The 12,698-nt window shown below is 37.3% G+C and overlaps 1 protein-coding gene across 1 annotated transcript; it reads left to right on the top strand.

Moving 5' to 3' along the window:
* Window positions 1-7,764: 7,764 nt before the first annotated feature.
* LOC108679713 (metaxin-1) lies at window positions 7,765-11,243 on the top strand. The gene is made up of 8 exons (XM_018168421.2): window positions 7,765-7,974; window positions 8,226-8,372; window positions 8,662-8,765; window positions 9,073-9,238; window positions 9,542-9,670; window positions 10,002-10,098; window positions 10,407-10,555; window positions 10,773-11,243. Exons 1-8 carry the CDS (start codon window positions 7,900-7,902, stop codon window positions 10,848-10,850), a joined length of 945 nt encoding a protein of 314 aa, XP_018023910.1. The 5' UTR covers window positions 7,765-7,899; the 3' UTR covers window positions 10,851-11,243.
* Window positions 11,244-12,698: the final 1,455 nt, after the last annotated feature.

Here is a 12,698-nt window from a genome sequence, read left to right as displayed (position 1 = left end):
AATTTAATATGGTAACCTGTCCCACATTGCTTATTTCCACCATCCGATGCATGTCTTGTTATTAATTCTTTGCCGTCGATGAAAACAGAATATCCTCCGATTCCGCACAATACCCAATTAAAACGTGACTCGCGATTTACAGTGCATACCGCAGCCGTAGGACCGCAGCGCCAGTATTACGTACAGTTCATGTACTGAAAATGAATTCGGTACGGTCGTTGAATTTATGGAAAGCCATTTACGTTCAGGAGCCTAAAATCCCGCGAGTGATCATATTTCTTCAACGAATCACCATGCAATGCTCTCAAAAGTGCTTGACACGCTAAGAGAGAACGCCCTGCCGTAGGTGCGCTTACCCTCGAGCATCAGCGGAGAACGCGTGCGTCGTTATTTCTAGCGAAACTACTTGCAAAATTTTTAATTTTAGTATCTCGTTGTTTTAGAAGCTGGCTTCTAATCGAAAAATGTTATTACTTCATTCATAGGTTGTATTTTTTGTTATAGTGCATACTCATTCTACTTCTACTGTATGCTGCATGTACATTCCAGTTCTGACGACGTTAAGTCAAAATGCTATCTGTGCCATGGTCACACACGGCGTTGCGCCGAATTATAGTATGAGGTTATTATAGTACAGTATAACATGGTAATTTTCGAAGCTTTAATACTGATTTTTAATGTATAAATCTGCTAATGTTGTACGTACGGATTCAGCAAGGGACGGCGGAGACGGCTATCTCGGCGAAATGATGTTGTGAATTGAATTCTAAACTTGCTTTGACAGAGAGCATTATGAGCCGCAAAAGCATACTTACAGTTGATGCTTGTCAGCTAAAGCCTGGGGTTTGATACAGCAGAATAAAAAATAAAGTGGACACTTCGCCACCAGAAAATATGTCATACGTCCATATTCATTCAATTTGTTTCCGTGACGTTGGACTAAAACTGCTCACGAATTGGAAATGAATATCAATATTTTTTTGACTGGATAATCCCAACGAAGTTTCACAATCAGTCTTTCAGCAAAGACCTCACACTTCTTGAAACGATTAGCTTCGTAATAATATAGATGACCATTTGACAAATCAAGCATAATTCTAGGGTAATTGATATTATTGTTATCGCCATTTGAGATGACATTCAAAAGCAAAAATAAAGGTCCATGAGAACCAATAGGTAAATATAGATTTCTGTATGCAAAAAGGAAACACATTAGCAGTCAGAATTAAAATTTAACATGATATTGATAACAAGGAACACGCACGTATGTGTAGAGTCTGCCATCTTGAGTATGTTCGAGCATCGGTTGCGTGCCCATGGACTCCCATGGATGGTTGCATCATTGTCGCCGGATTCCGAATACATTCCACGAAGATTTCAGGCCTCTTATACAGTTCAGCTTTCTTTCTCGTATTGTGGAGTCCAATCAGTTGTTAGAATTTTTAAAATTTTCAGTTCGCTCATAAATTCTATGATGGTTAAAAATTTTGTTCTCGGACTGTTATTATGCATCCAGCATTGCATTTTATTTTTATCTCTTAATGGTTTCAGCTAATTTCGAGCCCAGCCCGCAACGGTAAATATTTTCTCAATATTTGTGTCTTTCTTCCTGGCTCTGGAATACTCGCTGCATCGTTCTGCATTCCAGTAAGATGCTCCCACAACACAATAAGTTCTGAGACGTCATTCACCTTCCCCATGCCAGGCGCTTGGAAGCCCTGTACGCATATTATCAAGTAGTCGCATCACTTCGATGCACTTTTAAGTCTGGTTTAACTACGCCTCTGTCGAACCTACAGCAGCGATCGTATTTCTGGTTTCGACTCATTAGTACCTGAGCATTCCTTCAACAGACCATTGATGTCAGCTACAAAGCTTTAAGCATTGCTCAGCGGGTATGCGCAACTCTAATATTTAGCTCCATGCCACCCAACAGAATGTAGAGGACTTCCCTGCAGGATTGTCCGATAACTTCTTCATATTCAGGAATTATACATACATCTGAATAATTAATTTCGTAAATAGAATACTCTTCGAGAATTGATGCTCAAGTTTCTAACAAACCGACGTTTTTCAAGTGCTAAGTAACTTCAAGCGAATCTGTGTTGGGTTAATCTGTTGAACAATCGCCTCGGCGCGAGTATGGCAGCGCAGATCTCTCAGCCACCGCGGCACGCTAAACATGAGCGTACGCATGTTCTGGTGCATGTATAGCAGGAGTGTAAAGTATGCTCATATCTATGCAAATGTGAGCGAATTACTGCTGGCATACACGCTCCGCATGATGTAAGGCATAGCAGGCCACGTTGCTGCAGCTCTGCTATAGTCTGTACCATTGCAGCTTTCCGGATATTCCTTTCGTTTTTTTAAACATTCGAGTGCCGTATTAATTCCTACATCGTTTACCTGTTTTAAAAAGAACCACACAAATTTTATTACTACTTTATATACCTTTTTTTGGTAGAATCTTTAATCAATTAGTTAAATTGTCACACAATCCGGGCCAATTCAATAAGAATTTAATCCTTCTATCCCGCATCATTAATTCTCAAACTAAAAATGAATTGGTCTATTCTACGACTTAGGTAACCTTCTCAATATTCTATATATTCAATATTCAATATATTCAATATTCGATCTCTTGCATGTTTGAAAATTTATAAATAATAAAAGATTTGTGTAGTCAAACATTACTTGATGATATGAACATTTAGATCGAATTTAGAGCTGCGGGATGTGAACCGAATTACGTCTCTTAAGAATTATCAGGTGAGTGAACGATGTGGTCACAATAAAGCACGGCGTGAGCACAACTCGCGCGTAGCCAACACTTACTTTATTCTTACCCGTACGAATAGCATTGATGCTAGGGCCCGCAATCTAAATCGACCCAGCACTGTAAAGTTCCGTGGGATAATTAGCGTCATCTTAAATAAGCTCTCAGCGTGTATTATACCCGCGAAAATCTTATGTTATCTCGGCTAAAGAGAAAAGAGACATGTTGCCTGCAAATTACGTTATTCACCTGCTGCGGATGCGGTTTTTTAAGCGACATATGGGAATATGAGCGGTAGAAAAACATTGATATATTTGGTATTTTATTTTTTTTAAGTATTACAGCAGGAAAATAATTAACTATTTCCATGCCGCTCATAAGCAAATGCTTTAAAACTACAAAATCATTCATGTTGCCTCCTGGCAGCCCCTATGGTGAAGTATATAATTCTTTAGCGATATCAAAAATTAAATTTCAAATTATCTCTCATATGAAGAGAACTAAACTTGTTTTCTACAAGTAAAGTACGCGCATCAAAAAAGTTTCAAAGGGTCTTTGAACCAATCATTAAAACATTTATCGAAGTGTCAAGTAGGAAGTTATGCTTTCTCAAGGTTAAGGGTTTTAAGTATTACATTTACTTATTTAATTTAAGGATGGTCGCTATTAGTATTAGGTGAGCCCGCTGCTTCTCGGGATGGATAATCCCTGACATTAGAAAATAAATTAATAAAAGATTAAATAGATTTCAGAATAAAACTGAAGTTAAGCGGATTAAAATTGTGCCCGTTCCCCTCCCCCCATATTTTAACAAAGTCCCAAGCTAATTTTTGTTTTCAAATTTTGATTTATCAAGCAGAAAATGAAATAAAAAAATTTCAAATCTGATACACTTCGATGTAAATATTTTATTGTGATTCAAAATTCGTATTTTTCTACAAATGAAAGATGCTCAAATTCATGCAAAATACCAACAAGAGAGTTATTTTGTATGCGCGCTGGACCAGTTGTTAAAAATTTAATGTAATAGCGGTTTCAGCGTTTAATGGGCTGCAAGCCTGTCGCCTATTCTTAACATCGCAGAATATTCACAGCTTGTTGCGGATCTCAAACACGCGACTCACTGCTGCTGTGCTTAACCACCCGCCCTCCTCGCCGATTCTGACCAAAAACTGGCGCACAGAGCTTCGATCGAATCCGCACTTCTCTGCTACAATCCTGTACTCTGAAAACCTTTGGGCCACCCTGCCTCCAAGAACGTTCATTATGAAAACAGACTACATTAAAAATCAAGAAAATTTTTGTTGTGAAAGAAACAAGCTAGTGCCAAAAAAATGTCGGACTTCGCTGTAAAATGAATATGTAATGATGAAATAAGTAAATAATAAGATTTCAAAATAATTGTGGGGAATACGTCGCTCAGAGGCAGGATGCGGAACAAAATTTCCCGTCAAGATCGGAAGGCGAAAGTTATTATAAATTTGAATAATCTTTGATTCCTCCATTACTGGATATTTTTAAACACACTGTGGATAAATCACCTCAACACTCAATCAATGCCAGATATATATTTTGAGTGTAAAAATAGAAAAAATATCCATTTTCTGTACAATTAACACGAGCTAACATATTTCTGCCAAAATGTCTAATATTATTGAAATTTAATACATAATAATATATAATATATATTCTATACAAAAACTGGGTTGGTAGCAGAAAGAATTTTTCATACGGGTTCCACACTCCCTCCGATAGAAATCTGCTAGGTGGTATTATCAATTGGAAACTCATAATTAATTATATTACTTGTAAGAATTTTCCTTTTTTGGCATAATACGTGGAAAAAGTTGAAAGGCATGGTTTGAGCTGCTTCCAAATAAGTATCTTCAAATTTTATTTAGAAAAGGAAAACAAATCCTGACAAGAGCTGGGTTTGGTTTGAAATTGAGGTACTGACTAAAACCCGGACCCGGACCGGTCTATAATATAAGAAACACAATTACTGACAGATGTTTTAAAATGTAGACCTTGAATCGATCGGATTTCGGGAAACCGTAAATTTAGTCATCTCATTTACAGAGCGTAACCATCGACTACTTTTGAGTTTTGATACATTCAACGAATGTCGGGACCCCATGGGCCATGTAGTACGATAGTACGCGAAGCAAACGGCATATGAATATTGTTATTGAATGCTAATCTTACATTTTTTTATCCTTACAGACTCTCAGCTGAAAAAAAAAGTATGTACGACTGTACGTTAATTACAAGTGCTCAGGCTCAACATTAGAGGCACCAGCCTATCAGTAAGTTGGTAGGTATCATTTATCAATATCTGGTGACTGGTGGCCAGACTGCCCATGCCCATGGCCATGGGAGTGGACCGTTGGAGACTGCCAGTCCTGCGGAATGCCGTCCACAAAATTGGATTGTGTGTTGCTTGCTAATGTCGATTTTTGATAATTAAGTTAGCTTAATCAATCTGGAAGTATTTTTCATGTTTTTCAGTCGTAATTATGTTGTAAATAATTTCTAAATCAGGCACTTTCAAATTATTTGCATCAAAGACCTTGGGCAAAACTTGATTTTGGAAGTAGGTACAATGGTACATACCATCAGCCTGCATCAGGCATCAACCAGGGCTACTTGGGACGATTTTGAACGTTTTTCATTCATAAGTTCTTACCATCATACCATGAAACATTTCATAAACAAGTTTAGGCTCATTTCAAAGCTCTTTGCAAATTGCAAGGGCTATCAAATGGCTTCTAAAAAAAATTCCATATGCTATTTGTATTTTGTAAGGTGCCTGAAGTAAAAAAAAGAGTGTCCCGACTCCCGAGTAACCCCATCAAATGGGGGCTATGGGGCTACTTGGGACACTTGGAATAAAACTTAATTTTAAAACAATTGAAAAAAATTATTGAAGCATGCAGAGTGTACTCATCCATTTACTATTACTGACAGTACTCTGAAGTCTAAAGTCCTCCTCTAGTCCTCTTTTATTGCAGGGCTGGAAAAGTCCTATTTTTGTCTGAAATATCACGGCTCTAATATCATATAATTTCAGTAGGTATGAAATCTCGCGGCTCAAATGCCAAATTTTTGTTTGATTGAAAAATTGCAGTTTGCCCTTTGCAAACATGTCATTTAATAAAATTTTCAACTTGCGCAATCCACATTGTTTTACCGTTCCCGCCAAAATATCCTGCAGAAAAACATAAACATCGTAATGTAAACAAATCAACTAAATGTTTTGTTGAAGATCGCACATAGTTACAGTCATGTCAAAGCGGTCAGACTGCATTAACACATGCTCAACTTACAGTAAAGACAATTTTTATTGTTGCCATTTGACTGTTTTAGGGTAAAATAAGATATTTGGGGTAACTTGTGCATGGACTTTGTAAATAAGTTCGTGCCTCATAAATGGCTTTTCATGGCCAAGATATGGAATTCACGGTTCAGTGAAATGGAATCACGGCTCAAAGAAATGGAATTATGGCTCGCAAATCCATAAAACCACGGCTCAAAAAATTCAGTCGCGGCTTGCCAAGTGGATATATTCCATGCCTGTTTTATTGTAGATGATGTAGAGGTAGAATAAATGAGATTTTCTGTGATTTTTACTTGTTTTTCCTAATTGATATGATATTACCATATACATTAATTACCGTATTATTGATGCGATATTACCGTATCCATGAACAAGCCATTGAGCATTTCAACTACCTTGTCGGTTGTCCTGTTGTTCACTGCAAGCTTCATATCAGCAGCCTTGTAGCATTTTTTCTGTATCTGTAAGCTTACAGGATGGCTTGTAATTTCATACAATTTTAATTGGGTTGAGTGAATTTACTATAAAAAAATATTGTGAAAAACATACCTGAAATGTTTTAGTGACAACCATCATATGTTTTGGAGAAATAAATCATAGTTTAGGTCAATTACTTTTCATTCTATGATGCCTGGTGCACTATGTATGACATTCTATGCACAATTTTGTGATGACCGACGAAGCACAGATGCACAAATTTTTCGATAAGTGAAATTTTTTTTGCTGATCAAGGTAAATGTAATCAATATTCTTTGTTTTTAATCAATTTTTTTCTTAACTGGAGCCTTTGCTAACTGAGGTTCTACAGCTTCTACTGTAAATGCATTTTTGGGGGTGTCCCATAAAACCACGGCTCAAAAAATCCGGTTGCAGCTCACCAAGTAGATATATTCCATGCCTGCACATAGCCACATTTCTCTTCAAATGACCTCTGCTTCCCACCTGCACAGCTGAGCTGAGGTCTTACCTGCGGCTGAACACCTCTCCTCTGCTCACAGTACCTTGCCAGCTCCCTACAATCATACTATCCCAACTACCATGTCACCCAAACATCAGGGCCCCATTCCATGGAACACATGCTTCAAACCTGCTTCCTGGCTTCAGTCTCTCATTTCCTGGATAAGGGATCCCTCCGTACCAACTCCTACTCCATTGCCCTCAGCACCCTGCACAGCTCTGCCATCCCATCCTACCTATCTTCAGCAGTTCCTGGCAATGTGCTGCTGATCTCTGCCCCCTCCATCACATCCAGCAAGCAATCCATCCCCGAGCAGCCAGAAGCACCATATCCCAGCTCCACTCTGGCTCCTCATTTCAACTCAGTGCATACCTTGCCTGCATTGGAGCAGTCAAGAGCCCTCTCTGCACCAAGTGCAGCATAATGGAACACACTACCTACCCATCATCTCTATAGCTGCCATCACACCTCAGCTTGCTAACCCCACTGGACCTCTGGACAAACCTTGGACCAACTGTGGCATTCCTCTTGTCACTCCCACCCTTCTCTGCTCTCCTTGGAGCAGGTTCACTGCTCAGTGCTCCCTTCTCTCCCAATGCTGCTGCCTTTCCTGGGGTGCTGCCAGGCAGCAGACCTGGACAATTAACAAAGGACAACTGTTATAATAAAATATTTCTCAACTCTTGATTTTCAGAATGTAGAATCAACAAAATTCACTTCAGTTTTGAGCCTCTTTAGATAGTTATTAACATGTTAGCAAATTTATAGCTACTGAATTTTTTTGAAGAAAATAGAGGCTTCTTTTGCAGGCCAGAGATCAAAACCATAATGGAGCTTCATGTATGGGAAGGAGATTCCAGTTATGGCCTTCCATCAATGGATTTAGAGAGCTTGCAAATCATGGTAATTAAATGATGTTAAAATATGACTGCTTTCTATATATACCACACATCAATATATTTTATTCTATCATGCTTGCAATACGTACTGTGTGTTTATCTAGTTCTCCTGCTTTCTGAGCTCATGAACAAAATAATGTTTAAAATTATAAGTCATACATTGGTGAACCAGATGAAATAAGAAAAATAATGAGACTTTATATAGAAAGACAACAAAGACTTTCTGTAAGTTGGTAACATTTCCATGCTTTTTAGATGTATGTGAAATTCAGTGGAGCTCCCGTCAAGATCATCAAATCCATGAGCCCGGCCCATGCACCCTCACGCAACCTTCCTGTGCTGTCTTGCCCATCAGGAAATCTCAACAAATTTTCTGCCATCACTGCTCATCTAAGAAGAAAGGTAAAAAGGATTAATATTTTCTATTTGTTTCAGTTAGATTTTCTGTTTATAATTGCTGCCAATTAAATCTGGGCTTATAGAAAATATTTGACTTTAGATAATGATTCTGACCACTTTACAGAAATAACTGTGGATTTTTTTTGTAACATATTTTTACAAAATGTAGCCAGTTTTCTTTTAACTTGTGCTGCTACTTATCTTCTTGTAATATTTTGCATTTTTGAATTTTTTTATTGACTTCTCAATTATTAAATTATTTGTTAATAATGTGTTCTCTAACTTTGTTCAGAACTTCAGTTGTGATCACGAGTTGACAAGAAAGCAATGTTCAGATGTACTGGCTTATCAGCAGCTGATAGAGGAGAAGCTTTTCCCTGCATTTGTATACTTATGGTAAGTAATGCAGCATTAGCATTTAAGATCATTTTTCTGGGATTAGTTACTTGTAACTTCATACCATTTCAAAGCCATATTGATACTATTACATCATCATATTCAAATTTGCTTTAATTTTCAAACACTTCATGGCCATAAGTTCCAAATATCAACTTTTAATGATGTGAAACACTGATCATGGACTGAAGATATAATTATCCTTGATTTTAACAAGTTTATCATAATGATAACAAATAATAGTCGAGCATAAAAATTAATTGTAGTACTTCTATTATGATTGAGAGTAACATGTGTATTTTTCAAGGTGGGTGGAGCCCAGGAGTTACCAGGAAATCATTCATAAATGGTATTACTCTCGAATGAGGTTCCCTTACAAGCTTTGGGTGCCAAGCAACCGACACAATGCTTATAAAGCGTTCATTGAGTCCATTGTTGATGAACCTGATGACGAGGTAGCCGTTGAAACTGAGGTGAGCTATTCAACTTTATTGTGTGTACCATCGATTGATTCTATATACAGAATTTTACCCATATTTTAACCTTTATTCATGACTGAGATTATATTTTCTTGATCAACTAAGTAAATTGCATTGATATTGAAGCTTTTTATTCAATTTATCTTTTTCTAATGTTATTTTTTAGTTCATTTATATCTCTGTAACAACTAATGTTGACAGTTACTATTTTTGAGGTCATCAAGTGGAGTTTTAGCAATGATTAACTTGCATGTAAAATTTGCTCAATTTTTTATATAACTCGTTTTTTTATTACAGCTCTTGAAACGGGGGCAAGAGTGTCTGACCCTCCTCAGCGTGCGCTTGGGCGATAAAGGATTTTTCTTTGGCAGTTCACCATCAAGTCTTGATGCTATTTTGGCTCCCTACCTTGCGCTTCTGCTCAAAGTTTGTCTTTTTTTTGTGGCTTACGATCTCCATAAATATCGAAGATATACGTTTTCAAATGAAAACATTCGATGATGAAATAATGTGTTTATCATGATATCAATATTCAATACAATTTAATCTTTGATCGTGGTCAGACAGGATTTTGAACAGCTGCAGGTACTAAATTTTTGCTCGATTGTATTCTCTCATGGTAATGGTGAGGAGGAAGTAATTAGACATTTCTGTGTAGAACTTGAACTGTAAAAATGAATTGGTTGTGATGAAATTGCAGTGTAGACCATGTTCAAAAGCTGAGGTTCTTGTATTTTTAAATTTAATCAACCTGCAGGTAGACCTGCGTGTACCAGCCCTGCAGAACCACCTTAGACAATGCCCCAACCTAACGGCCTATGTCAGCAGGGCCCTCGCTACGTGCTTTCCTAATGGTATATTTCTTTATGAAATTGAAGTTTCCATGAACTGTTGTGATTTTTGATAAATTAAATTAACTCAGGTATATTTGTGTACAAATTTAATGTATTTATATTAACAAATTAACCGGTGAAGAATAATATTGAAAATTATTATCATGATAAAACAAAACAAAATGCGTCACGTAACAGCTGTTGTGATCCGCTGTATTTCACTTTGTTCTAAGTAAATTGAACAATTGTCTTCTGCAGTCATATTTGAACTGAATTTTGCAGCTATATATTGTGTTGCCTACCATTCTTGAGAATGAATGTGTCCACAGAGAACCCTAGCAGCATCGGCTATGGGCGAGACAAGCCCCGTGGCCCTCCTCCTGCCGAAGATGGCGTCAATAAAACCAGCCTCATCTTCTTCACTCTGGCTGCAGCTCTCGCGAATTTCGGTTACGTCTTTGCTTCTGGCCTCGTTCGCGTGAGTGTCATGAACACTATAAGTGAAAACGTAACTTTTTTTTCATTGACATACAGAAGGTTTTTATTGCAATTTGCTCACTGCTCTTATTTAGTCGTTCCGCCTGGAATGTCTGTGATGACCTCCAAAAACACTCGTGAGTTTTTTATTGAATTTTTGCTTCAGTCTCAAAGCGTTAGACAAAACAATTTTTCTTTCATGAGTTCATCCCTTTCAGGTGGACTCGGGTGATGTGTCTGATGATGGAGAGGAATACGGATTAGCTGAAGAAGAAGAAGAAGAACAGCACGAGTGAACGACACAGGCATCAACTGTCGTCATCACCTATGTTTCGTTCTTGATTTCCGTGTACAATTTGTATTTTATTCATTTCAGATGTTCATTGCTCAAATATGTTGACTTGCTAGACAAAGTTGTGATAGTCATATTTTAGTGTTTGGTATTCTGTTAGTTTCGTTGAAGTGTTAGCGTATTTTTAGGAAAGTGACTTGCCAGCACTTGGATTTTGCCATGATCTCTGTAATATACTACAGAAATTCTGCATTTGCATTGAAAATACTTGTAATATAGGCAGTTCATCCGCGTTCTTAACCTCCTTGCTATTGGTCACATTCTGTCTTCATGGAATGTCAGACAGAAAAAAATATAGCAACTATAATTTGTAAATGCAATATACTGAAGAACTAGAGTTTTTTTTTTTGCCTTATTAGTCAGTGTTTTAGTTATGAAAATAGGTGGAACCGCCTGATGATGTTTTAATGTGTTTTGTAATGATCGAATAATTCGTGCAAATGGCTTACATAGCTGGTACGAAGTTTCGTAGACTGAAGAGTACATCAAATGAATGGTTTCCACACTTCTTGTAATTCATCGCTCGAATTTTCTCAATTTTCGGTAGAGAATTTTTAGTTGAAAAGAATATTTAGCTTAGCTCGATATACTGTGGCGTGCTAGATAAATGTAGGGTAGGAGTGTTTAAATTATACACTATTTCTAATAGTTTTTATTGGTGATCTTCCTATGCAGCGAAGGTTGCTCAAAACTCTTTATAGTCTGAATTTATGTGAACATAAAGTGTAGGTATGGAACATTACTCTTGAAGCGTAGTCAAAAAAGTTGCTGACAAAATTTAAGTCTGAGTGTGAATTTACTTAATGATAACAAAGTGAGCGCAACATTTATTCCAGAGCAGCACCTATGATTTTTCGATAAGTTACTTCTTCATTTCATTTTACTCGAAATTGGAAGTTCCGCATGTTCTGGGTTAACTTGGGTGATTTTCGTCATCTTTTTGTCTTCCGATACTGCGGTTCGGCTACAGTGTTGACTCCGGGNATGTTATTCTCTTCTCTATAATATAATAATTATGGACATAATCACGATTCTTGAATTTGCAAGCAATTTTATATTGGCTTTGTAATGAGTGAAGTCTTCATATTCATAACTGCATTTGCTGTGCGAAATCTTAATGGAATGAAAAATTTATTTCGTGTACTTAGCCTTATGAACAATTTCAGCTCGACTTTCAGTTTTATACTAAACAGACGTGACCAAAAAACTATTGCAGCTTGGAAGGCAATATCAGTGCCTCTTGAATTGCCACTCTAAGCTAGGTAGGTTACCAGAAATACTACCAGGTAGGCCTACCATCATACCAGCTTGCAGCTTCCAGTTCCAGCTGTAATAAAAATGGTCTTGGCCTGTTTGATAAATTGTCATAGGCTAGCTAGCCTAGAAATAGAATGCTAGATTAGTTGATGTGACCATGAATTTTCTAGTGATAGCTATTTGAACTGCATTATGATTATGTTAAAAAAATTAGGCTACTTCATTTTTTGTTTGCTTTTTGAGCTCTGTAAAATTTAGTTCTGAAAATTAGGTAGCCTATGATGTGGTCTTGACTCTTGTGGTGTTTAATTTATGTTTACCTACTCCACGATTTCTTTCTAGCCAGGAGCCAGGGCCCAGGGCCAGGTGCAGTTTGTACATACTAAATTGGAAATTTCACTTCCATAAGGGAAGGGGCATAGGAATAGGTACTTTTCTTAATTGTTCCTTCATGATTTTATTGATTTGTTTCTAGCCAAGTGCCAGGGCCCAGGTCCAGCGTCCAGGTGCAGTTTGTACATACTAAATTAGAAAT

The sequence above is a fragment of the Hyalella azteca genome, unplaced genomic scaffold, assembly GCF_000764305.2.
Source record: "Hyalella azteca isolate HAZT.00-mixed unplaced genomic scaffold, Hazt_2.0.2 contig6657, whole genome shotgun sequence".
Lineage (NCBI taxonomy): Eukaryota > Metazoa > Arthropoda > Malacostraca > Amphipoda > Hyalellidae > Hyalella > Hyalella azteca.
Note: the sequence above shows the minus strand (reverse complement) of the source record. Positions and strands in the feature narration are given on the sequence as shown.